Genomic DNA, 27,786 nt, shown 5'->3' with positions numbered 1-27,786 from the left:
TATCTCATATAGTAGCCGCTATACTAGAACAGAAAGGGAGCCACTGGTTATCTCCCTCAAGATTCCTCAAATAGCAGGCCATCCTAGTGGAGTAGGATGATGTGGAGATCCTCAACAATAGCCTAAGCAATCCTGCAGTGTTTCTGTCATCAGCCCAGAAGGATTCAGAAACCTTCCACCACAATTGTCTGGAAGTAATTGAAAGCACATATTCCAGCAGGCCTGACTTGAAAGAGGAACCCCTCCCAGATGCCAGAACTTGGTATACAGATGGTAGTGGTTTCATGAAGAATGGAGAACGTAAGTCTGGATATGCAATAACCACTCTTGCCTGTCATAGAATCAAAGTCATTAACGCCTGGGACTTCATCTCAAAAAGCAGAAATTATCACACTCATCAGAGCACTGCAGAAAGCTCAAGGAAAATGAATCAACATATACACAGATTCCAAATATGCCTTTGGAGTAGTGCATGCTCATAGAATCACCATAGAATCACCAAGTTGGAAAGGACCCACCAGATCATCGAGTCCAACCATACTCATGGGGCAGTATGAAAAAAAAGATTATTAACCTCCCAAGGCAAGCAGATTAAACATTCTAAGGAGATCTTAGAGCTATTAGAGGTCGTTAAATTGCCCCAAGAAGTAGCCATAATGCACTGCAAGGGACACCATAAAGGAGAAACAGAACAAGAAAGGGGAAACAGGTTGGCTGATCAGGAGGCGAAAAGAGTGGCAGAACAAGGACAAGGTACAGTAACCATACAACCCCTCATTCCTGAAGGTAAGATCAAATTTGACTCTAAATATTCATATTCTAAGAAAGACCAGGAACTGATTCAAGATTAACATGCCACCCTAAGGAGTGAAAATTATGTAACCCCTCAAGGACAGATGGTAATACCTGAGAAGGCTTTATAGCAGGTAGTGGTAAAGGAACATGAGAAAACACAGTGGGGAGGAGATGCCCTATACACATATCTCAGAAAAGGGATAATAGATAAAAACCTCTATACTATAGTCAAACAAGTTACTCAAAGGTGCACTGTCTGCCTCCAAAATAATCCTCAGATCCTCCACTTGAGCAGAAATGGACCTCCGAATGCGCTGGACCAGAAAAACTGTGATTCCAGAAATCATTATCATGATCTTCTACATCACAGCTGGACAGACAGAGAACCACATCACCCATCAAGATCTAGATAATGTCCCTGACCCTGAAGACTGGACCAGGAATGGGTACTCGGGTAACGTAGGTCTGAATATCACAGATGAAGTAAGTAAGGTATACACAGTTTTAAAAACTGATGACCAAATTAGGAGAGACTGGGAAGATTCCAGACAAATCCCATCCTTTGTAATAAAAGAAAACAGCTCGGTTGATATGGCATGTAAAATTGAAGTGAAGCAAGTATACCTAACCACTGTAAAGATGGTTGGTATTTATATATACAATTTGGAAGAGCAGCAACAGTGTATATTCTCAGCATTATGTGCACTTTATCAAGAATACTGTCAGAGGTTCAGTCTAAAGCTAGTTCAATGATTCAGTGCATAGGAATTATACGTAATGGAAGGAAAATGATGAAAACATACTAACAAGCGGCTCTAATTTCAATATCAATAGATATGACCACTACATATAGTACGGATAAAACTCCAACCACTACACCGATTAATAGGATTAAATGAAATTTTAAAATTCCTTGTCTTGATAATATGTGTAGCGAGGGACCTGAAAGGCAATGTAGACCTGGAGACAAACCCAAGGACCTGTCAGTAAAGTATACTAACACACAAACAGAACTAACCTGGTTAAACTTTTCTCTCAGTACTTCAAATTATACTGGCTAGACAAAATGTTATGCAGAAGGAGATAAGAATAAATAAGAAAAATTACTTGCATAAACACAACCTATTTGCTTGTTGAAAATACCGAATTGGAGTGTTGGGGCTCAATTAGATGCAAACACAAGATACAATGATTAAACAAATCATTAGAAATAATTTGCATTAAGAATAACACTGTTTATCGTTCCTGGATACATCCAACATCACCACCCCCTACCACCATCCACCAAATCAGGAACTACTCCAAATACAACCACCATCCCTCTATTCAAACCATCTAACTGTGCTATGAAGTACCACAACCTCTCATTCGCAGGTCCTTACGTGGTAAGACAATCCAACGAGCAGACATTATTTCTGGATCCCACATATTCTTTAAAGAAGTCACAAGTAAAGGTGCAAACTGATACATTTCAGATAAAATCGGAATGTTTACCTTTTGTTTTGCAGAATCTTAGAGGATGAAAAGCATAGTTACATTCCAGAACTCACCACTTGAGGAAACGGAGAGATTTAACAGGATGGTTTGGATCTGGGCTAGAAGTTGCACCACGAGAGACAGATAGGAAGTGGTATGCTCAATTGGAACATTATAACAATAGAGAAGAGTAGCCCCAAACTGCTTCAAATACAGGAGAAATCTTCTGTGTCCCTGAATAAAGATGTCCCTCTATCATACATCAAGGAAGCCCCCATGTTTAATTCAGATTTAAGGCTGGCAGCCGGGGATGGCCTGTCACACAAGAGATGCATACCATGCTAATATCTGCTTGTGGCACATGTCACATGGGATTGGGTAAGTGTCCCTTGGCAAGACCCCCCGCTCCATCTGCGAGATGGAAAGGGATTATGGGAAACCTGGCAGGTTGATTATATAGGGCCATTCCAAAAGTCAGAAGGGAAACAATATGTGCTGATTGGGGTGGAGGTGATATCAGGACTTGTTCAGGCTGAGACAGTAACACAAGCCAACAGGGAAAACACCGTGAAGGAACTGAAGCTATGGTTTAGCTTCCTCCCCAAGCCCATGTCAATTCAGTAAGACAATAGTATCCATTTCACTGCTGGGGTGGTGCAGGAGTGGGCAAAACCAGAAGGTATCCAGTGGATATTCCACATGCCTTACAGTCCCCAGGCCAGTGGGATAGAAGACAAATGAACTTATAAAATGTACCCTGCGACCTCATGAGTGAAGGAAGAGATTATTTGTTATAAATTACTAACTTATAATAATGTTTGAATATTATGTATAGCTTTTGTGATTTTAGAACTAAAATATAGGATTAGCTTGAATAATAACTTTTAGCTGTGCCTGGATACCTATGCTTACATAAGGAATTTTAACAAGGCTGCAGTTAGAAAGAATGGGAAAGAATGTGACTGTATCGAATTAAGCCAGATAACAAGGACTAGTGCAATGATAAGAGAAAGAAGAACCAGCTAGGACCAGATGCAACCTTGAAGAGGTGCCCAGAGAGTCTAAGAGCATGCTCAAGAAGGAGAGTTGAGAAGTTCAATTGTGAGGAAGATCTACAGCCTTCATCCAGAGACCCCTGAAGAAGACCCCCAGAGGGCAGAGAGCATGCACCAAGGGGAGGAAACTTATGTAAATAAATTCTGGGGACTGATTATAATAGACACATCTGTTCCAGGAAAAGTGATGAATATGTATGCTTTGACTGTATATCGCCTTTGTGAATTGTGCTAGAAGTCACACGCACATTAGGTGGAGCTCTCCCCTGCATGCCTGGCGTTGCATTGAAGAATACCTTACTTAATAATCAAATTTGCATTGTTCATCGAGTCTAGCTTTTCATGGCATCATGGGTTTTGACACCTTGTAAAATTTAACAAAATACAAGTAAATTCAAAGTTAAAGCTATTAAGTAAAGTTATACTGACCTCTACACTACACCTCTAGCAAGGTTCCAACAGCATCACTAAGAACCTAGCAAGCTCTCAATCCTTAATTGGGATATCAAGCTCCAGTACCATAATGATCTTAAATATTCTTGTAACCTATATAAGTACTATAAAGTTGTGGCATTAGAAGAAAAAAAAATATAAACACAATGAAGTATGACCATAATAGGACATTAAAAGATTATTTTTGGCACAGGATAAAGTGACAAGTAACTTACCTAACAACTCTTGTTCTCATTGTAGTATTAGCTGGCCACTTGTTTAGAACAGACTTCTGCAAACATCCATAAATATATCTCAGTGTCCTGTAAAAATAATAGCTAATTAATAATTTAATTTAAAAAGTTCACTGAAAAAAAAAAGCTGGTCAGAAAAGATCTAGTCCAATCTCCTGCTTAATGCAGAACAGTTATCAATGCTAGGTTTATAATTCAGACAAAAGCTTTAAATTAATTTAAAATCTACTGTGACAGTCTATTTACAAATGGCAAAGAAAGTCCTCGACTAATATGGTATTCTATTTGTGCAGGTAAAATTTTGATTATTCACATGTGCATTAAATGTTTTACAATACTTTTTTCCTGTTTCTTATGTAGTGTTTCCTTTAAAAAATGAAAAATAAATTAAGGTTTAGTGGATTTTTTTCTTGGTTTTTTCCCCCTTTTTAAACTGAATGAATAACAACTTGTGTATCCATAAATATAGGCTAGGTGTTTAAAAGTAGTTAAGCAATATTCCTCCCCTATTAAAAAATGGGAGCAGTCTAGAATATTTCAGAAAACGTTGAGATGCACCATATACCTAAAAGAATGATACTTAATGTTAAACATGCCATTACTGACACGAAAGAAAAGTCTGTGCTATTCTGCCATTCTTTGGGGGTGACCTCTGCCAGCAGCTAAGCCCCTCCCTATCCAGTCATTTGCTCACTTTCCCTTAGCAGGATGAGGGATAGAATCAGAAGGGAAAAAAACAAGAAAAAGTCATGGGCCAACATAAAGACAGTTTAATAGGTGAATCAAAGCTGTGCACACAAGCAAAGAAAAATACAGAATCCCTTCACTACTTCCTATTGTCAGGCAGATCATAGAATCATGGAACCATAGAATAGTTAGGGTTGGAAGAGACCTTAAAGATCCTCTAGTTCCACCCCCCTGCCATGGGCAGGGACATCCCACTGTATCAGGCTGCCCAAGGCCCCATCCAACCTGGCCTGGAACACCTCCAGGGATGGGGCAGCCACAGCTTCCCTGGGCAACCTGGGCCAGTGTCTCAGCACCCTCATGGTGAAGAAATAAAGTCTTCCTAATGTCCAGTCTCAATCTGCCCCTCTCCGGTTTATAGCCATTGCCCCTCGTCCTATCCCCACAAGCCTTTATGAATAGTCCCTCTCCAGCTTTCCTGTAGGCCCCCTTCAGGTATTGGAAGGTCGCTATAAGATCTCCTCTGGGCCTTCCCTTCTCCAGGCTCAACAACCCCAACTCTCTCAGCCTGTCCTCATAGGGAAGGTGCTCCAGCCCTCTGATCATCTTTGTAGCCTACTCTGGACCTGTTCCAACAGCTCCATATTCTTCTTATGTTGAGGATTCCAGAACTGGACACAGTACTCCAGATGAGGTCTCACAAGAGAGGAATAGAGGGGCAGAATCCCCTCCCTCCCTGCTGCCCACGCTTCTTTTGATGCAGTCCAGGATACGGTTGGCCTTCTGGGCTGTGAGTGCACATTTCCGGCTCATGTTGAATTTCTCATTGACCAGCACCCTCAAGTCCTTTTGTGCAGGGTTGTTCTCAATCACATCATCCCCCAGCCTGTATTGAAAACGCGGATTGCCCTGACCCAGGTGTAGGACCTTACACTTGGCCTTGTTGAACCTCATGAGGTTCTCACAGGCCCACTTCTCCAGTGTGTCCAGGTCCCTCTGGATGACATCCCATCCTTCCGGTGTGGCAACTGCACCACTCAGCTTGGTGTCATCCGCAAACTTGCTGAGGGTGCACTAAATCTCGCTGTCAATATCATTGATGAAGATATTAAACAGCACTGGTCCCAGTATGGACCCCTGAGGGACACCACTCATCACAGATCCCCATCTGGACTTTGAGCTATTGACCACTACTCTTTGAATACAACCATCCAACCAGTTTCTTATCCACCATACTGTCCACCCAGCAAATCCATATCTCTCCAATTTAGAGAGAAGGATGTTGTGTGGGACTGTGTTAAAGGCTTTACAGAAGTCGAGATAGATCACATCCATCGGTTTACCTGTGTCCACTGCTATGGTTACCCCATCATAGAAAGCCACTAAGTTGGTCACACAGGACTTGCCCCTGTTGAAGCCATGCTGGCTGCCATTAATCACCTCCCTGTCCTCCATGTGCTTTAGCATAATTTCTAGGAAGATCTGTTCCATGATTTTCCCAGGCACAAAGGTGTAGCTGACAGGTTGGTAGTTCTCAGGGTTGTCTTTTCTACCCTTTTTTTAAAATGGGCACAATGTTATGCTTCTTCCAGTTACCAGGGAGTTCTCTTGATTGCAATGACATATCAAATATCATGGAGAGTGGCTTGGCAACCACATCTGCCAATTCCCTCAGGACTCTGGGATGCATCTCATCAGGTCCCATAGACATATATGTTCAGGTTCCTCAGGTGTTCACAAACCTGAATCTCCTCTACTGTGGGAGGGTGTCTACCCCCTGGTCACCATCTTGATGTCCCATGACCCAGGAGGGGTGAGGACAGCAGTTATTGGTGAAGACAGGCAAAAAAGTTGTTAAGTACCTCAGCCTTCTCCTCATCTGTTGATACGTGATCCCCATTTCCAGCCATCAGTGGAGGTACATTCTCTTTGACCTTACGCTTTTGATTGACGTGCCTGTAAAAGCCCTTCTGTCTTTACTTCCCTTGCCAAGTTCAGCTCCAGCTGTGCCTTGGCCTTCCTGACTTCATCCCTACACAACCGGGCAGCATCTCTATATACGTCCCAGGTTCCCTGTCCCTGCTTGCACTGCCTGGGCAGTTCCCTCCTCTTCTTGAGTTTAACCAGCAGGTCTCCACTCAGCCATGCCGGTCTCTGCCCTTTCCTGCCTGATTTTCTACATATGGGGACAAAGCGCTCTTGCGCTTTATGGAAAGCTTCCTTAAATATTTGCCAGCTCTGTTCCACTCCCTTGTCCCCAGGGATCCTGTCCCAGGGAGTCCTATCGAGTAATTCCTTGAAGAGCTGGAAGTCAGCTTTCCTGAAATTTAGTGTCCTGACTATACTCGCCTTTCCCACATCCCTCTGGTCCTTGAACTCCACCAGTGCATGATCACTGCAGCCCAGGCTGCCTCCAATCATAACATCACTTGTATTGGTGCCCATAAGGTCCCATATTGTATCCCCTCGAGTGGGGGTCTCTATCAGCTGGACTAAGAAATTATCCTCGCTGCACTCCAGAAGTCTCCTGGATTGCCTACAGCTGCTGTGCTACTTTTCCAGTATATGTCAGGGTGGTTGAAGTCCCCGAGTAGGATGAGAGCTTGCAAGCACGAAGCCTCCTGTAGCTGGAGGAAGAAGACTTCATCGGTTGGCTCTCCTTGATTGGGTGGCCTGTAGTATACACCAAACACAAGGTTCCCGTTGGTTGTTCTGTCTTTAATTCTGACCCACAAGCTTTCAACCTGTTCATGGCTACTCTTCAATGACGGCTCTTCACATTCTATCCCTTTCCTGAGATAGAGGGCAATACTTCCACCCCTCCTTCCCGGTCTGTCCCCTCTGAACAGCCTGTAGCCATCAATAGCCACACTCCAGTCATGGGACTCGTCCCACCACATTTCTGTGATGGCAACTAGATCATAGCTTTCTAGTACCATGGTAGTTTCCAACTCCTCCTGGTTGTTACCCAAGCTTCATGCGTTTGTGTAAAGGCACTTCAGCTGGGCTGCCGGTTGTATCACCTTCCCAGTGGACCCTTTATAACATATAAGGTGTTTTAGAGAAGTATCCTCCCTAAAATCTGACCCCTGACCCCTGTCCTTCCACCTCTTGCTACAGGCTAGCCTGATGTTATCCCCCTCCCTCTTCACATCTAGTTTAAAGCGCTATCTATAAGCTCTGCAAGCTCCCGGGCAAGGACCCTCCTCCTCTCTGAGAAAGGTGGCTCCCATCTGAAGCCTGTAATCCTGGTGCTGTGTAGGCCATCCCATTATCAAAAAACCCAAAGTTATAGCGGTGACACCAGCCATGGAGCCATGTATTTAATAGACTGGACTCTTCTGAGCTGTGTTATGTCACCACCTGTAACTGGAAGGAGGGAAGAAAAAATCACCTGTCCCCCAGATTCCCTCAGTAGTCATCCCAAGGCCCTAAAATCTCTTAATCCCCTTTGGGCTTCGTACTGCTGCTTCATCCCCTCCCACATGGAGCAGCAGTAACAGGTAATAGTCAGTAGTTCTCACCAGGTTGGTAAGTTTCTTGCTTACATCCCTTACCCGAGCTCCTGGGAGGCACCAGACTTCTCTGGGAGCGGGGTCTGCTCGACATTTCGGACCCTCTGCCCCCTTCAATAGAGAGCCTCCTACAACTATGACTCTTCTATCAGTCCTTGTGGCAGTTGTGGCAATGCAGCGTTTATGTTGTTTTGGTCTCTGACCCTGTCCAGTAACTTCCAGGAAAGCAGGGCTTCATCATGTCTAATGGTTACTTGGGAAGACAAACACCATAACTCTGCACATCCCTCCTTCCTCCTTCTTTCCCCCGTTTTTATTGATGAGCATGAGGTCTTATGGTGTAGAATATCCCTTTGGTCAGTTGGAGTCAGCTGTCCCAGCTGTGTCCCCTCCCAACTTCTTGTGCACCCTGGCCCACTTGCTGGAGGGGCAGAATGGGGAGAGAAAAAACAACCCTCATCACTGTGAAAGCACTGTTAACCCAAAACATGGGTCTGTTATCAACACTGCTTTAGTCACAAATCTAAAACACAGCATCATACAGGCTGCTATGAAGAAAATTAACTCCATCACAGTCAAAACTAGTACAATCTCCACCCCTTATTCCATACCATTTGCATTATGCTTGGGTCCTACACTATCCTGTACATCCTCATAGACTGCCACCATGCCCTTCCCATCCTTTAGTATATACACAGATACCATTCCCCTAGTCTGTGATCCTCCCCATGACGTGTCCATAAAATGTCCATTGAATTAATTTATTCTATGATGTTGGTCTCCATCTGTTATGGTGGTCAGTCAGGATAGGAGAGGTGGTGTATTGTGTGGAGTTATTGGGCACCAAAGCCAGCTCAGGTTGGGTCACTGCTGCACTTCCACTGCTTCTTGCAAAACTCATCCACCAGTAGTTCAGGTGGTTCCTGCTATAGTACTTCTTATAGCATACAATTCAACTCATGGGTTACAACAGTTTAAAGGTATATCCATTACAACCTCCACCCCTGGTCCTTTTGGACCAAGCTATAGACTTTAACATTGCAATGAACTCCATCCCTTTCCCCTGCTCCAGTGTGGACCCTCCATGGGCTGCAGTCCCTTTAGGGGCATACCTGCTCTGGTATGGACTTATCTACAGGCCACAGTCCCTTCTCAGGGGTGTACCTGCTCTAGCATGGACTTATCCACAGACCAAAGTCACTTCGACTTCAGCTCATACTGGAGTTCCTCCATATCCAATATGGCAGCACCCAACCATGGCATGACTTAATTAAGGCCATGATAGTCCATGATAGTTAGTTGGTGAATCAGTTGATGAATCAGTTTACAGATGGGAACCAGAGAGTCTCAGTTGGTGCAATATTGCCACTGGTTCAATATCATGGTAGCAGTTGGCACCTGCTCCTCTTCAACACACAGCAACCCTACAACAGAAGGGTCCTGCAAGAGGGTGGGCAAGGTAGACAGTTGTTTAATCTCCTCTGCATCCACGGCAGCTACACCAAAGGCCCACCAGTACCCTTTTGGGTCCCTGAAGTACCCTCTTCTGAGTTAGTCTATGCCAAGGATACATGGAGCCTCCAGACCAGTCATACTAGGATGCTTCTGCCACGTATCCCCTGTAAGGCTCACCTCAGCCTTGAACACAGACAACTGTTGAGATCTCCCTGCCACTCCAGAAATACAGATGGGTTCCACCCTCCTTGGACCCTAATGGTGTTAAAATACACTGTGCACTCATGTCCACCAAAACCTTATACTCCCATGGCTCTGATGTGCCAGGCTATCAAATCCACATAGTCCAATAAACCTAGTTGTCCCTTTCCCTTGCCTGGTCAGTGTCAGGACCCCTCTCTTCTTGGTTGGAGTATTCATTATGTAACTCCTGTAACTGCAAACCAGAAGTCCCTTCATTAGGATCAGGAGGATCAGCCCCTCTACTTGGTGATGCTGGTGAATGAGAAGCTCGTCATGAGCCAGCAATGTGTGCTTGCAGCCCAGAAAGCCAAACATGTCCTGGGCTGCATCAGAAGTGGTGTGACCAGCAGGTTGAGGAAGGTAATTCTCCCCCTCTACTCTGCTATTGTGAGACCTCACCTGGAGCCCTGTCTTCAGTTCTGGAGTCCTCAGCACAGGAAGGACATGGAGCTGTTGGAGCAAGTCCAGAGGAGACCACAGAGATGATCCGAGGGCTGGAGCACCTCCCATACAAAGACAGGCTGAGAGAGTTGGGGTTGTTCAGCCTGGAGAAGAGCATGCTCTGGGGAGACCTTAGAGCAGCTTCCAGGACTGAAAGGGGCTCCAGGAAAGCTGGGGAGGGGCTCTGGATCAGGGAGTGCAGGGATAGGAGAAGGGGGAACGGTTTTCAGCTGAAAGAGGGGAGGTAGAGATGAGATCTTAGGAAGAAATGTTTTCCTGTGAGAGTGGGGAGGCCCTGGCTCAGATTGCCCAGAGCAGTGGTGACTGCCCCATCCCTGGAGGTGTTCAAGGCCAGATTGGATGGGGCTTAGAGCAACTGGATCCAGTGGGAGGTGTCCCTGCCCATGGCAGGGGCGTTGGAACTGGATGGGCTTTAAGGTTCCTTCCAACTCAAACCATTCTATGATTCCATGATTCTATGTTACTGTGTCTGGGGAATTGCTCAATAGCAACTGGAGCAGTAATCTTCTCTGGATGGAGACTTTTCGGATGCTGTTTTTCCTTGCAATTCATGTATGTGGTCTTCTAGGTTTGAAGTAGGTGCAACGCCCTACTTTCTCATGTCTTCCCCGTGTATGCTGAGCTAGAATCACAGGGTGGCACATGGCATGTGCTCACAGTTCCCTTTTCCTTGAGCAGAGAATGGCTGATTTCATATGGCACTCATGATGATAGCTGAGACATGAGACTGTAGGGATAAGGAAAAAGAGATATTCTCTTCAAGTTGCTGTAATTGTTGGGACAGTTTTTTCCACTGCCCTATGGGTTCAGGGAAGAAGAATGATTCTCTTCAGAGCACCAGAGATGGCAGGCCATTTTTTTCCACAGTTGATACCTCAATGTCTGTCCAGTCCATTATCACCAGGGTGCTGGCATACAACATTGGTGCACTCCATACGAGCTTCCGCCACATGGACCACAAATACTGGACTTCCTCTGGTTCTTTGGAGGCCTAGTTATTTTCTAGGTTGCCGTAGGTCACCTCCACCACTGCTAATTTCCTCGGATACTGGATACCTTCCTCCATTGTGGTCCACTTGCCTCAGCAATTTACAAGACCTTCCTTGAGGGGATACCTTGCCTTCATGCTCAACAGGAGCCACTTCCAGAGGCTGTGGATTGTTGCCCTTCTTTCGGTCCCTTTGTTGATTCAATGGTCCCTTGCTAGGGATCCCAGCTGCTGTTTTTCCCTACCTTCTAATTCCTGACTGTTGACCCCAATATCCCAGCACTGGAGCGACCAGGTGATAATTTGCTCATCTGGCTAGTGGTCATAATCTTTCACATATTTCACAGCTTGCTCAAGGATAGGGACTGGGCAATTTCTGACTAGTTCACGATTTCAGTCTCTTCCTTCTCCTGTTCTTGTGACTGCTCTGCTGCAGAACAGGTTGCCTCTTCTGATTCTTCCTCCTGCTCTCCCCTCAGGAGGAGTTTCTTCCTCCCTTACTAAATGAGTGTACTTTTGCTTCCATTGTTTCTTCTTGACTATAGGAATGACTGTTATAGTTGAGGGTTGGGTCCGTAGCTTAGCTGCAGTGTCTGTTTGTATGTCCTCAGATCCAGAGACTCTCTTGAGCCCTTCAAGTGCTGAACAGAGGCTCAGTAGAGGTAGAGCAGTCCCCAGCACAGTTCTAGAAGTTGTCTCTCTGATACAGACAAGTCATCATTTCTTCAAGTGTTCTTCAATACCATTCCATGCCTGTTCAGGTTTCAAGTCCCACACCACTGCAGTGGGGGAACGCTCTAGGCACCTGTCCAAGTTCTCCCACACACCTTGCCACCCATGACCTATGTGCCTCGGGGCAAATCTCTGTGTGGCATTCTGAATAAGTTGGTTACCCTTTTGAAAAGCTGGAATTAGATTCATGACACATACCAATATAAGCATTCTAGTTACACAAGGATATTCCAGAAACTGAAGAGCCATCGTAACAAGGCAGGAAATACCTATCCCTGAGGAGAAGAAAAAGGAGATGCCATTCTTCATTTTACCTCACAAAATGGCTTCTGGAGAAGAAGAAAAAGGTGTAATTGTCTCTGAGAGTTGGTTCCTAGAGCACTGGGACAACAGCAATACATGGCACAAACACCAGATTAGGCTCAAGGCCAGCGCTTTTACTATAGCTCTCCCAGACAAAACACAAAAAAGTGATAAATAGCACAGTAAGACCCACTGTCAGCCAAAGCTGAGCCAATCAGTGAAGGTGGTAGCGCCTCTGGGATAACACATTTAAGAAGGGGAACAAACTGCTGTGCAACAGCAGCTGGGAGAGGAGTGGGAATATGTGAGAGAAACAACTCTGCAGACACCAAGGTCAGTGAAGAAGGAGAGGGAGGAGGTGCTCCAGGCACCAGAGCAGAGATTGCCCTGCAGCCAGCGATGAAGACCATGGTGAGGCAGGCTGTCCCCCTGCTGCCCATGGAGGTTAACGGTAGAGCAAGTGTCCATCCTGCAGCCCGTAGAGGACCCCCTGTTGGAGCAGGTGAATGCACCTGAAGGAGGCTGTGACCCCATGGAGAGCCCATGCTGTAGCAGGTTTGCTGGCAGGACTTGTGACCCTGTAGGGGAATGTTGTGGTTTGAGCTAAATTAGAGTCAGTTTTGTGATCTAACTCAGTCTCGCTGAAGTAACTTCATTTTCTGAAAGCAAACTGCATGTTTTTCAGACAGTTTCTCTCTAGAAGTGACAACACAGGACATTGGTGTGCAGAAAGGCCAATGCTTATACTTATCCCTTTAGCAACCAAGGCCATCCTCTACCTGTTGGAAAAGGGCCTGGTGGAGAGGACAGGTGACCGTAAACTGACCAATAGAGTATCCCACTCCATATATGCCATACTTGGGATAAAACTGAGAGACCACGAGGATCTTGTCCCTCTTCTGCAATGGCTGGCGTCCAGTGAGGACCTCGTCTGTCTGTTTGCCCTGACCCCAGATCCATGTGTTCCTGAGCCCAGCTCCCTCCTAGCCATGGACCCTTACCCTTGTGTCTGCTCTGCAGCATTTGTGGTGATGTACAGTCATCAAGGGGTGGGGGAGCAATCTCATATATTTATATATATTTTATTACTTTCTAATTATTTTCATCCTAATCATCATCATCATTATTTCATTAAAGTTGCAGTTTTAGTTTTCAATCCACAAGCCTTTTCCTCTCATTTTCCTTTTCCCATTCCCTGCGAGTGGGGGGAAGGGAACTGCGAGTCCAACTGCACAGTTGTAGCTGCCAAAATTAGCTGAGTTGGGGCTAAACCGTGGCAGGGAAGAACTGCAGATTGTGGAAATGACCCACACTAGAGAAGTTCATGGAGGATTGTCTCCCCCTGGAGCAGGGGATGAATGTGAGGAGGAAGGAGTGGCAGAGACAACATGTGATGAATGGACCACAACCCTCATTTCCTGTCCCACTGAGCTGCTTGGGAGGGGAGGGGGGTAGAGGAGGTAGAGAAAACCAGGAGTGAAGTTAAGGCCATGAAGAAATGAGAGGTGGGGGGGAGGAGTTTTAAGATTTGAGTTTATTTCTCAATATCTACTCTGATTTGATTGGCAATAAATTAAATTAATTTCCCCAAGTTGAGTCTGTTTTGCCTGTGAAGGTAATTGCTGAGTGATCCCCCTGTCCTTATCTCGACCCATGAGCTATTAATTGCATTTTCTCTCTCCTGTCCAGCTGAGGAGGGGTAGCCATAGAGGGGCTTGGTGGGCGCTGGCATCCAGCCAAGGGCAACCCATCTCATGTGCAAAAACCACAATTCATTCAAGTGTTATTTTTTTTTCTCTGTACATATAACAGTGACATATCGCTCCCCCCCTTGAAGCTGCTGAAGAGGGTTGCTGCTTTGCTGAGCCACGGGGTGGAGAGGAGCGAGATGGAGGTCTCGTGGCCACTCCACATCAGCAGCCACATCAAAGCCCACGTGTGCAGCAAGGAAGAGTTGGGGAGAATGAGCCATTATGTCTCTGCCACTCGTTTGCCTATCAGGATGACCAAACTGGCCCCTGGTCACTCCCTACACCATAGCCACAGAACAAAGAATCCGAGGTGATCCTGAAAACCGAAGTATTAATAAGATTTATGAATAGAAACTAATATCTGTTGTACTTGGGTGACTTATTGATATGGAAACTGTGAGTTTTGTGTGTTGGAAATGGCTTGATATACGGCCCTGGAGTTTTTCGGATCCCTACATGTTGGTGGAGGTTGCACTGGCAGGGGGGCCAAAGCAACCCACTGTGTCCCTCACCAGCAGCGCCACTTGGCCAAAAGGTAAAGAAGACAAGGAGCTGGGCTGACTGATACCCTAGATGTTATCACTCCAGAAGGGACTATAAGAGGAGCTGGTCATAATTGGAGCTTCCTCTCAGCTGGTCTGAGACCCCCACCGACATCAACATAACATCATGGATCCAATCCCTCTTGAGCACCAGAGCGTCTGCACCTGCAGCAACCTTGTGGAAACATCTAAAAAGACTTTATCACTGAACTCCATACAGGTCGTATAGTCCCTCACAAACCCTTTTAGGATGCTAATATTGGTCTAGACTTGGGCTTATATTCTTGACTTAGAATTGTAACATTATAGGTAATAAACTAAATGTTTAAATGCAGTTCTGGATCCTACTCTGTCTCCCTCAGGGTGTGACAAACAGTCCTAAAGAAATTAGTCTTAGGACTGATTAGTATAAGATAATCCAAGAAGAACACCATTTTACAGTGCAATGTAAATCACACAAACAGGAATTTTCAAGCATAAATTTGAACACAAGAGTGCGAACTTACGGAGGCAGTATCTCTGCAGCCATGAATATTTTCTCCACCAGTTCTGAAAGTATACTGAGTAGATGTACCAAATTAGTGTTTACATCTTCATTTTTTTCTAATTTTGAAGGATTTAACTAAAATCAAAATGGAAAAAGATAAAAGATTAAGTTTATTCTCTTGAATAGAACTACATATATAATTTGATAATATTACATACTGAATGCTATTTCAAAATAAATTAAATATTCTCAGACTTGTACAGAAGTTACAAATCTGTTTCAAGGGCTGGCCAGGAAAATAATGTGAAAAAGCAATGCTTTTAAGTTCTGGTGCACTATGCTTTTAACAGCACAGACATTTAATATTATCCATAACTACCCATATTTTTTTAACTACATATATTTTCATATCTTTTAATCCAGTCTTCTCAGAACACCACCACTCCTTTCCATAATTACGTTCAAATGAAACAGGAGTTAGGAGAGTCATTTTATAGAGAAAAATAGGATCTAAAACAAGCAGTTATTGTAAGGAAGTTTAAAATTAAACTAAGTTCAGATGTTGACTTCTAGTATATATGGAGCTTACCATGAGTTATTTAGGGTAGGCCACTCAGTAACTGCTACAAAAGAATGTACAATTGCTAAAGAATAAATAGATAATTTAAAGAACTTTGAGTTAAAAAACATTGAACATTGTTCAAGCTAACATTTAGAAAAAAACTCATAATCAGTTTGCTTACAGTATTGAAATTATTTCTGAAGGATAAATGCTTCCAAAGCAAACAACTAGTAGATCATCATTTCAATAAATCAAAATTTTTAAAAAACATAGTTCAAGGTATCACCTCACAAGATTGCTTGCTCTCCATTATCTTTAATATACTGTCTTTCAGTGCATGGTGAACAAAACGTGTTGCTGTGGCTTTCATATATTGCTCCATAAGTGTACTTGCTAAAGTCGTGGCACGAAACAAAGTAGTAGCTTCATCTGAAAAAAAATAAAGTGAAAAGCCAGGAAAAGGAGATAACAAAAAGTAGAGGAAAAAAATGTTATGTTCACAGTTTGATATATGATGTAATTAAGGGAGGAGACAAAAACAAAGACGTGGGGTCCCTTCCCTCCCCAGAGTTTCAGTAATTGTTAGTGTAACTAGTACAGTACCTTCCATGCTTATTTCCCTGTCATTTAGTGTTCGTAACAATACTGACTCAAGTTTTTCATGAAGAAAAATCTTCAATAAAATGCCTGCCAACAGTGTTCTATCCTGTCCACAAACATGTGATAAGGCACAGACTACATGCATTTCTTTCTGGAGTATGAGCTGAAAGAAAAGCAGAATAATGTTCAGAAACTTGTCATAACAGTCACTACAAATACTACTTAGCGATGTGTTACTGAAATCTCTTTCAAACAACAGAGAAAGTGAATTTTGACAGAAAACTGAGGAAAAAAATAATACCTCTTTAAACTCACTATACTCCTCTTCTGGCATGATCTTCTCCATAGAATATCGTGCTCGAACACGCAGAGATCCTGGCTCAATACCCTTCAGTGGTATATGAGAACTGAGTTGAAACCACTCATCTGTTGCATGTCCTTTCTGTAATCGGCTTAATTGGCAACGCATAAACACTTGAGGAAAAAAGCATTGTTAAGTAGGTTATCTCCAATAAAACAGTGCCAGTATTGCATAAAAAAAAAATTGTTTTCTGCATGTCATCTTGTTTCAGCAAAAGAGTATTAATAAAAATGATCAAAATTTGTGCCATCAAATATGTTGACAGATTATGTTGACCCAATCAAGGAGAGACAACTGATGAAGCCTTCTTCCTCCAGCTACAGGAGGCTTCACGCTCGCAAGCTCTCATCCTACTCGGGGACATCAACCACCCCGACATATGCTGGAAGAGTAGCACGGGAAGCTGTAGGCAATCCAGGAGACTCCTGGAGTGCATTGAGGATAATTTCTTAGTCCAGCTGATAGAGACCCCCACCCGAGGAGAAGCAATACTGGATCTTACAGTCACCAATACAAGCAAACTCATCAGTGATGTTATGATTGGAGGCAGCCTGGGCTGCAGTGATCATGCACTGGTGGAGTTCAAGGTCCAGAGGGATATGGGACAGGTGAGGACTATAGTCAGAACCCTAAATTTCAGGAAAGCTGACTTCCAGCTCTTCAAGGAATTACTTGGTAGGACCCCCTGGGACATGGCCCTCCGAGACAAGGGAGCAGAACAGAGCTGGCAAATATTTAAGGAAGCTTTCCACAAAGTGCAAGAGCGCTTTGTCCCCATATGTAGAAAATCAGGCAAGGAAGGGCAGAGACCGGCATAGCTGAGTGGAGACCTGCTGGTTAAACTCAAGAAGAGGAGGGAACTGCCCAGGCAGTGCAAGCAGGGACAGGGAACCTGGGACGTATATAGAGATGCTGCCCGGTTGTGTAGGGATGAAGTCAGGAAGGCCAAGGCGCAGCTGGAGCTGAGAAGTAAAGTAAGTTGACAAGGGAAGTAAAGACTAAAAAGAAGTGCTTTTACAGGCACGTCAATCAAAAGCGTAAGGTCAAAGAGAATGTCCCCCCACTGATGGCTGGAAATGGGGATCACGTATCAACAGATGAGGAGAAGGCTGAGGTACTTAACAACTTTTTTGCCTGTCTTCACCAATAACTGCTGTCCTCACCCCTCCTGGGTCATGGGACATCAAGATGGTGACCAGGGGGGTAGACCCCCTTCAACAGTAAAGGAGGATCAGGTTTGTGAACACCTGAGGAACCTGAACATATATGTCTACGGGACCTGACGAGATGCATCCCAGAGTCCTGAGGGAATTGGCAGATGTGGTTGCCAAGCCACTCTCCATGATATTTGAAAAGACATCACAGTCAGGAGAAGTCCCTGGTGACTGGAAGAAATGTGCTCATTTTTAAAAAGGGTAGAAAAGATGACCCCGAGAACTACCAACCTGTCAGCTACACCTCTGTGCCTGGGAAGATCATGGAACAGATCCTCCTAGAAATTATGCTAAAGCACATGGAGGACAGGGAGGTGATTAGTGGCAGCCAGCATGGCTTCAACAGGGGCAAATCTTGTGTGACCAACTTAGTGGCTTTCTATGATGGTGTAACCATAGCAGTGGACACAGGTAAACCAACGGATGTGATCTATCTCGACTTCTGTAAAGCCTTTGACACAGTCCCACACAACGTCCTTCTCTCTAAATTGGAGAGATATGGATTTGATGGGTGGACAGTACGGTGGATAAGAAACTGGTTGGATGGTTGCATTCAAAGAGTAGTGGTCAATGGCTCAAAGTCCAGATGGGGATCTGTGATGAGTGGTGTCCCTCAGGGGTCCGTACTGGGACCAGTGCTGTTCAATATCTTTATCAATGAAATTGACAGCGAGATTGAGTGCACCCTCAGCAAGTTTGCGGGTGACATCAGCAGAGTGGTGCAGTTGCCACACTGGAAGGACAGGATGTCATCCACAGGAACCTGGACACACTGGAGAAGTGGGCCTCTGAGAACCTCATGAGGTTCAACAAGGCCAAGTGTAAGGTCCTACACCTGGGACTGGGCAATCAATCCCTGTTTTCAGTACATACTGGGGGATAACGTGATTGAGAGCAGCCATGCAGAGAAGGACTTGGGGGTGCTGGTCAATGAGAAGCTCAACATGAGCAGGCAATGTGTGCTCACAGCCCAGAAGGCCAACTGTATCTTGGGCTGCATCAAAAGAAGCGTGGGCAGCAGGGTAAGGGAGGGGATTCTGCCCCTCTATTCCTCTCTTGTGAGACCTCATCTGGAGTACTGTGTCCAGTTCTGGAATCCTCAACGTAAGAAGGAGATGGAACTGTTGGAATCGGTTCAGAGGAGGGCTACAAGGATGACTGGAGGGCTGGAGCACCTTCCCTATGAGGACAGGCTGAGAGAGTTGGGCTTGTTCAGCCTGGAGAAGAGAAGGCTCTGAGGAGATCTTATAGCGACCTTCCAATACCTGAAGGGGGCCTACAGGAAAGCTGAGGAGGGGCTATTCATAAAGGATTGTGGTGATAGGACGAGGGGGAATGGGTACAAATTGGAGAGGGGCAGATAGAGACTGGACATTAGGAAGAATTTCTTCACTATGAGAGTGGTGAGACACTGGCCCAGGTTGCCCAGGGAAGTTGTGGCTGCCCCATCCCTGGAGGTGTTCAAGGTCAGGTTGGATGGGCCTTGGGCAGCCTGAGCCAGTGGGATGTCCCTGCCCATGGCAGGGTGTTTGGAACTGGATGATCTTTAAGGTCCCTTCCAACCCTAACTATTCTATGATTCTATGATTCTCTCTTAGATAGCTTAACAGACTCCTGAAAACTGAAGTTGAAATATAAAACATGCTGTAAATAATGTATACACACAGATATTAACAAATTTTTCTTTTTAACATTTATATAGGGGGAAAAAAGCCCCCCTCTACCCCAGCTACCTAGCAAACCTAGGCAGCAATCAGAAAATTAAAGCAGGTAAAGTGATTAGATTTCATTGTCCTCTTTAGAAGGCCTTGGGCTCATACCTCCATCAGGTCTGCACTTGAACCACTTTGTTACTATTTTTAGTATTTATTATTAGCATTACTACATCTTTCCCAAATGTTGTCAGATATATTTCTTTACTACTTAGGAACTCCCAGTTTAAGGCTGCAACAGCTTATGTAAAACATTTAAAAAAACATTCCCAGACAGCGTACTGCCCAAATAATGACAAAAGTTAACTAAGAATGACAAACTCATTAATTTATTTCTTGTGGTGTTGGTACCTTAAAATTACTAAGCAGTGACCTGCTCCAGCCTATTCAACCATAATTGAAACTCTGGTCTGACAGCCGACTAGTAAGCTGCAGCAGTCAGACCACGGATCATTCCAAAATAAACACATGCCCTCCTGAACTGAGTTACTTCACACAGAAAGACCCCAGATGCTTGCAGAGACACCATTCTGCCTATGATATACCCATAAAGTTCCAAGAGGAACAGTTTAATTTCACATTTAGATTGTCTGGAACTTCCAAGCAAACACACTTTTTCTACAACTCTCAATGAAATCTACTTTTAATCAAGTTACTCACATTTAAACAAAACAAACCAAAACAACCTCCCAAAACAAATAAACACCCCATACACCCACACACCACCAAAACAAAACACAATCAAAACACAATCACACACTTGTTTTTCACTTGTTTTTCACTTTTCTACAAAGTCTATGAACAGTTCTAGTAGACTTTCCACTACTCCAATTCAGCAATATGTTAGGACGTCATTTGCATAACCAGATAACGGAATAGAATAACATCACATTTCTAATACACACGTCATATTTCATATTCTTTGGAGTTGATGAACTGATAAAGTAACACATTCAAGTCAGTCAAGTAGTGGGCAAACCAATTCATCATCATCTGCTACTTATCACAAGTATTGATTGGACTGTCTTTAGACCAGATAATCAATTGAGTTTCCCAAAATGTTTCTTCTGAGCAAAGCACTCATGTCCTCAACTGAGCAATGAGCTTCCTTCTTGTTTTACTTGTGCATATAAGGCATATATCTCATTGACAGGAAAAGTGAGATACAGGGTTCAGAATAATTTGATGAATAAATTTTTCCTGTGGTTATATAGTAGAACTTCCTAGTGATAATATAAATATTATAATCTTGCTTTGATCTTAAAAGATCAAAAGAAAAATATCAATATATGGAATGTAGAATACTTGTTACAATTTATATTCAAAGATTTAAAGGAACACTTTCTGCTACTTAGCAATGTATATTGAACTATTAGGCTATGTACAATAAGAGACTGCCATTGGTTCAGAATTTAAGGATGTTTACACTTTGTAATCTAGCATATTATGATAGAATGATAAATACACAGAAAAAAATCAATAGTTTATTCCTTCTCTGCAAGCACAGTTAAGAACTATATACAAGTCTTGATCCAAGAACATATTACATGATGAACATCAGCACAAAAAAAAGTAAGATTGAGGTTTCTTAATGTTCTGTTTGCAAATAGAGCTTAGGGATTAATATTTAGTAACAAGCTTATATTTATATTATTAATAATTATAACTTGGGAATCAAACTTAAAAGTGGTTGACTTACATTTTCCTCAGAATGGAAATGAAGTTAAATTTACAGTGAAGCCTTTGTTGAACCCAACCAGAACCAATCAAAAGCATCTACTCTCTCAAAAAAAAACCCTCTAAAAAACATTTACAGTTATTGATTCAGGATAAAAGCATATCTAAATGTGGACAAAGAAGAAATTGCTAAATATATGGACATACTAAATCCTGGCTTTCCCACGCACAGCTCACTAACACGTTAGCACAACCCATTTATAAGGCAGCGAAGAGCTTTCAAGGACTGCTTAGTAGATGAGGGAAAGACTGTGGATGTTGTCTGCCTAGATCTTAGTGAAGCCTTTGACACCGTACCCCATAGCATTCTCTTGGAGAAACTGGCTGCTCATGGCTTGGAGGGATGTACCCTTTGCTGGATAAAAAACTGGCTGGATGGCCGGGCCCAGAGAGTTGTGGTGAATGGAGGCAAATCCAGTTGAAGCCCGTTACAAGCAGTGTCCCCAGGGCTCAGTGTTGGGGGCCGGTTCTGTTTAATGTCTTTATCAGTGATGTGGACAAGGGAATTGGGTGCTCCCTCAGTAAGTTTGCAGATGACACCAAATTGGGAGGGAGTTCATCTTCTCCAGGGCAGGAAGAAGGCTCTGCAGAGGGATCTGGACAGGCTGGATCAATGGGCTGAGGCCAAATCATAGAATCATAGAATAGTTTGGGTTGGAAGGGACCTTAAAGATCATCCAGTTCCAAACACCCTGCCATGGGCGGGGACACATCCCACTGGCTCAGGCTGCCCAAGGCCCATCCAACCTGGCCTGGAACACCTCCAGAGATGGGGCAGCCACAGCTTCCCTGAGCAACCTGTTCCAGTGTCTCACCACTCTCATCGTGAAGAAATTCTTCCTTATATCAAGCCTAAGTCTGCCCCTCTCCAGTTTATACCTGTTCTCCCTCATCGTATCCCCACAAGCCTTTATGAATAGTCCCTCCCCAGCTTTCTTGCAGGCCCCCTTCAGGTACTGGAAGGTTGCTATAATATCTCTCTGAGCCTTCTATAAGATCTCTTCTGAGCCTTCTTCAAATGTATAGGGTTCAATTGGGCCAAGTGCTGGGTTCTGCACTTAGGTCACAACCGTCCCGTGCAGCTCTCCAGGCTTGCGGACAAATGACTAGGAGCTGTCTGGTGGAAAAGGACCTGGGGGTGCTGGTCAACAGCTGGCTGAACATTTTGTGCCCTGGTGGCCAAGAAGACCAACAGCATCCTGGCTTGTAGCAGAAATGGTGTGGCCAGCAGGACCAGGGAAGTGATTCTTCCCCCCACACGCACACTCAGCACTGGTGAGGCCTCACCTCGAATCCTGTGTTTTGGGGGCCCTCACTACAAGAAAGACATTAAGGGGCTGGAGCAGAGGAGGGCAATGGAGGTGGGGAAGAGGCTGGAGCACAAGGGTTATGAGGAGCAGCTGAGGGAACTGGGGCTGCTTAGCCTGGAGAAGAGGAGGCTGAGGGAAAACTTCATTGCACTCTACAACTCCCTGAAAGGAGGTTGTGGAGAGGTGGGTGTATATCCCTTTTCCCAAGTAACAAGGGATAGGATGACAGCAAATGGCCTCAAGTTGCACCAGAGGAGGTTCGAATTGAATATTAGAAAAAATTTCTTCACCAACCTGGTTGTCAAGCAGTGGCCCAGGTTGCCTGGAGAAGTCATGGCTGCCCCATCCCTGGAGGTGTTCTAGGCCAGGTTGGATGGGACTTGGAGCAACCTGATCCAGTGGGAGGTGTCCCTGCCCACCAGATGATCTCAAAAGTCCCTTCCAACCCAAAGCATTCTATGATTCTATTATTTTGCTCTACGGACTTGACTGCATGAGATGACTGCCTCCAGTATAAAAACATGTTCTTTTTCAACATGAATTAATCTGAAATTAACCAACTATCCTGGTGCAAATCCAAACCATAACTTCCACTCCAGCTGAACCCTACGTGGAATTGCCCTAAGACATTTACTGATTTAATTGTCTGATCAAATTTGAGCATCTCAGTTTTTACTAGCAACAGATCAAATCTAACAATATATTCTAGAGGTTTGGGGTTTTTTACGTTTTCCAAACCCTATTTATATATTTATTTGAATAAATTATTAACAAACTGTTTGAGAAACAATGAAAAGATGTAGAATTGATGCTAAAGTATTTAGCATGATCTCAGAATACTTGAAATATCTTTTAAAAGCAAAAATATATAAAAAATTGGAATGAATACTCAGAAAAGACAAATTGCAAAGTAAAAAACATGAGAATTCAAGAAATATTTTTAAATACTTGTATTGTGTCTGGCTGGGATGGAGTTCATTTCCCCCATAGCAGCCCTCCTAGTGCTGTGCTTTGCATCTGTAGCTAGAACAGTGTTGATAACAATCCAGTGTATTGGCATCAAGGCTGTTTCTCCAGCATTCCCCCCAAAGGCCAGTAGGCTGGGGGTGGGCAAGAGGTTGGGAGGGGACACAGCTGGGACAGCTGACCCAAACTGACCAAAGGGATAGTCCATGCTGTATGACGTCTGCTCAGCCATAAAAGCTAAGAGAAAGGAGGAGGAGAGGGGGGGAATTCGTTATTAAGGCGTTTGTCTTCTGAAGCTACTGCTACATGTACTGAGGCCCTACTTCCCAGGAAGTGGCTGGACATCGCCTGCTGATGGGAAGTGCAGAATAAATCTTTTTGTTTTCCTTTGCTTACACACGTGGTCTTTGCTTTTATTAAACTGCTTTTATCTTGACCCACGAGTTTTTCATCTTATTTTCTTCCCCTTTCTCATTGAGGAGTGGCAGTGAGAGAGGGTCTTGGTGGGCACCTGGTGGCCAGCCAAGGTCAACCCATCACAAATACTGAAAAAAAATAGCCCTCATACTCATATAATTTTGGTATTTAGTTTTGTGTGTTACGATGGAAGAAAAAGCAGTGAAACCAATACCAGATTTTTGGGCCCTCAATCTGCTTTATATGACAGGAAAAAAAAAAGCAGGAAAATTGACTTAATGTGTTAGCTGGTAACATGAGCCTCACATTACTCTTACTTGAGTGCTATCCACATTTAGTAACTGTGGTTACAAAGGAGAAATGTTCAGAAAGGTAAACCACCCATTTTCTTGCTTGTGGAGAGGTTAAGGGTTTAGGCAACACAGCACACAGGCAAGTTGGATAAGGCCTCTTTTAGCACAGTTTTTCCCCCATATACTACAAATATTTAATAGGGATGGGGATGTAGGCAAAGATGCTTGTTAATTCAAGCTGATATGGTCTAATCCCTATCCCAAAATGAAAGGACTGTTAGGTTATACTCTAAGAGTCTACCTTAACTATAATCAAGAAACACTGCCAATCCTCTTGACCTAGATAAAGAAACAATTTATAATCTTCCCCCAGATGGATACATCTAAAGGTAGCACAATCTCCTTAATCTGGACAGAGAGAAACTACAAAAGCACTTTAAACAAAGTTACCAAAGTACTCCATTAATGAATTATCTTTTGAAAGGTTCTTTTACTAACCAAAGCTTTGGCCCAGATAAATAATTTTTCTAGCTCAAATGAATAGAAGAACTGTGCAAGAACCAGGTCACAACTACAATTAGGAAGTACTTTTGACTGACAAATAAAATACATCTTTTTTCCTTCCATTATGCAGAAACTTTTCCAGTCAGAGGAAAGGTCAAGAGTTTTGAAATTGAATTAGGTTCTGCAAGAGCATTTGGTCTTTGAAGTAATTCTACTTTGGGCAAGGTTTCTCTACAAATCTCTGAGTGGATAAAAATAAATAAATTGACACTGAGGCAAACATAACAGGCCAGTAACACAATACATGCAGACCAAAACCAATAACAACAGATTATAAATACTGTGCCAGGCTTTGGGATGGGTCTGAACACAACAGAAAAGCACTTGGAACAAATCTTGGGTTGGAGGGTGTTGGCGCTGCAGGCAACAGAGAGGAGGCAAAGGGCTGAAGTTACAAGACAAGTATGATGTGAAACAAAATACCTTGAAAACAAAAAAACCCACATTGTGTGGCTCAGAATACAGGTGTAATTTTTTAGGGGAAGGTGTTTTTGGTTGGGTGTTTTTTTTTTTTGGAAAGCTGATAAGCCTTACCATCTTGCTAGTAGTTTGCTAGAATAGAAAAATAAAAACAAAACAGCTGAAGAAGCTGTGTATATAACAGAGGAAAGTAAATTCTTGGTAACACAGATGAGAGAGAATGGGAGAACAGAATGACACAGAACTGAAGCAAATTTTGTTCTACAGACTGTCAAGTTGGATTTTTATTTATTTAAGTGAGGAAAGTACTACCTTTCCTCCCTCTTTCTCACTGAAAGCAATAAAATACCTGAAAAGGACAAAAGAAACTCCACAGAGCTGGGCTTAAAACAGATTAAAGAAATTAACTTAGTGAAACATAACCATCAGATATATAGGAATGAATTACTGTCCATTTTACTACTAAAATCAGACAGGTTCTTATTGTAAAAGCATTAATGTAGAGTCAGTAACAGACATCCAAAACATACCAATAGAGCTGTATGGTAATCACAGAATATACTTAATTGTCTTGTGACAATGTTTGAGAAGAGCAATGAAAATTGTATCCATTGTTGCAATATATATGCACCTTTTACAGAAAAATACTTACATATATCTGGATCTTTACTTTTCTTTGTTTTGTTACTAAGACTTATCTCAAATCTATTAATATCAGATGAAAGATCACTAGGGGAAAAGACAGAATGTGTTAATTAATACTATACCTGGCCAACATTTAAATTCATTCTAAAGTTATTTCAATCCTAAGTTCTCATCATCAACCAAAGACAATTATATTAATAAAGATACTTAGATGTATATGTAATATTCTACCCATGCATTTGTGGCTGAAAGGTGGCTACTATATAACCATACATATGGTATTTTTTAAAACATATGCGAAACAGTATAGCATAAAGAATCTTAAATGCAATGCAACTTTAAAGTGAAATTCAGTAGTTCAATAAGATTAAGACTTACTCAAAGACAAATTCTTCTGACCATACAGGATTCTGCCCTTCCCTGATATGTGTTTTTGCTACATGGACACTGTTCAGGTAGATGTTACAATACGGATTGGTAAAATGTTTTACTGGGAGTGTATGAGCTTCTTCTACATGCAGAACAAGACTGCTGACCTAAAGGAAATACCAAAAAATTATTTCTTTTTTTTAAAGAAAGAAAGAATGGAATTCCTCCCATATGAAGACTTAACATTAAGGTATAAATACTAAGTACAAAATATAATTTCCTTATAGAAAGAGCAGGGAACAGGAATAATGGAACAAGATTTTAAGAGGTATCAGTGACAAACTAAGAGCAACTCAAATAACTTGAAAATAAACCTCCTCCACCACCATGGTTTTAACTTATTTTTTACTTTTAAAACCATCCCTACAAGACATTAAGATTTGAAAGTACTAATTTTTCTATGCATAGAAAATTCTACTGGAGTCAAAGAATTTTATCTTGATTAAGAGCCATAGACAACTCCAAACACAATGCCATATTTGGTGCTTTCCTAACACATTAGGCTCAACAGGAGTCAGCAGTGCCCTGGCAGCCCAGAGGGCAAACCGCATCCTGGGGTGCATGAAACAGCAAAAGAGGTGATTACCCTGTTGTACGGCCGTGGGCAGTTCTGGGCCCCACAATTTAAGAGGGATGTTAAGGTCCTTGAATGTGTCTAGAGGAGGGCAACAAAGCTGGTGAAAGGGCTGGAAGGCATGTCCTGTGAGGAGTGGCTGAGGACTCTGGGTTTGTCTCCCCTGGAGAAAGGAGGCTGAGGGGCGACCTCATTGCTCTCTGCAGCTTCCTGAGGAGGGTGAGTGGAGAGAGAGGTGCTGAGCTCTTCTCCCTGGGATCCAGTGACAGGACACATGGGAAGGGTTCAAAGCTATGCCAGAGGAAGTTCAGACTGGACATTAGGAAGCATCTCTTTACCGAGAGGGCGGTCAATGCTGGAAGCTGCTTCCTAGAGAGGTGGTCGGTGCCCCGTGCCTGTTAGTGTTTAAGAGGCATTTGTACAATGCACTTACTACCATGCTTTAACTTTGGTCAGCCCTGAAGTGGTCAGGCAGTTGGACTGGATGATCATCGTAGGCCCCTTCTGACAGAAAATATTCTATTCTAAAATATAGTAGATTACATAAAATTCCCTTTTTTTAACACACTACACTGTTTTCTCCCTATTAAAAGGAAGATATTAGTCTGTACTATAGTTTCTCACAATAATAGCACTTGGAAACTCAATTTCCAGAAAATGAGAAGTGAACTCTCTGAAATAATTTACATTAAATATATTTTAAACCATCTACTATTTTACAAACTTCTGAACTGCATGCAATAAATAGCTTAATCAAATATCTACTGATATCAACTGCAGTAAATTTAGACAAATACAGGAAATA

General features: G+C 43.2%; 1 protein-coding gene across 2 annotated transcripts in view; it reads right to left on the bottom strand.

Moving 5' to 3' along the window:
• LOC128850269 (ras GTPase-activating protein 1-like) overlaps positions 1-27,786 on the bottom strand; it is a 120,992-nt gene that overhangs the window by 27,168 nt on the left and 66,038 nt on the right. For both annotated transcript variants that reach the window (XM_054053282.1, XM_054053283.1), the window contains 7 exons: positions 26,357-26,514; positions 25,986-26,062; positions 16,641-16,813; positions 16,343-16,502; positions 16,026-16,168; positions 15,197-15,312; positions 3,995-4,081 (listed from right to left, as the gene is read on the bottom strand). In XM_054053282.1, the coding sequence (XP_053909257.1) occupies positions 3,995-4,081; positions 15,197-15,312; positions 16,026-16,168; positions 16,343-16,502; positions 16,641-16,813; positions 25,986-26,062; positions 26,357-26,514 (914 nt within the window). The remainder of the gene's footprint in view (positions 1-3,994; positions 4,082-15,196; positions 15,313-16,025; positions 16,169-16,342; positions 16,503-16,640; positions 16,814-25,985; positions 26,063-26,356; positions 26,515-27,786) is intronic.

Source organism: Cuculus canorus, chromosome W, assembly GCF_017976375.1.
Source record: "Cuculus canorus isolate bCucCan1 chromosome W, bCucCan1.pri, whole genome shotgun sequence".
Taxonomy (NCBI): domain Eukaryota; kingdom Metazoa; phylum Chordata; class Aves; order Cuculiformes; family Cuculidae; genus Cuculus; species Cuculus canorus.
Note: the sequence above shows the minus strand (reverse complement) of the source record. Positions and strands in the feature narration are given on the sequence as shown.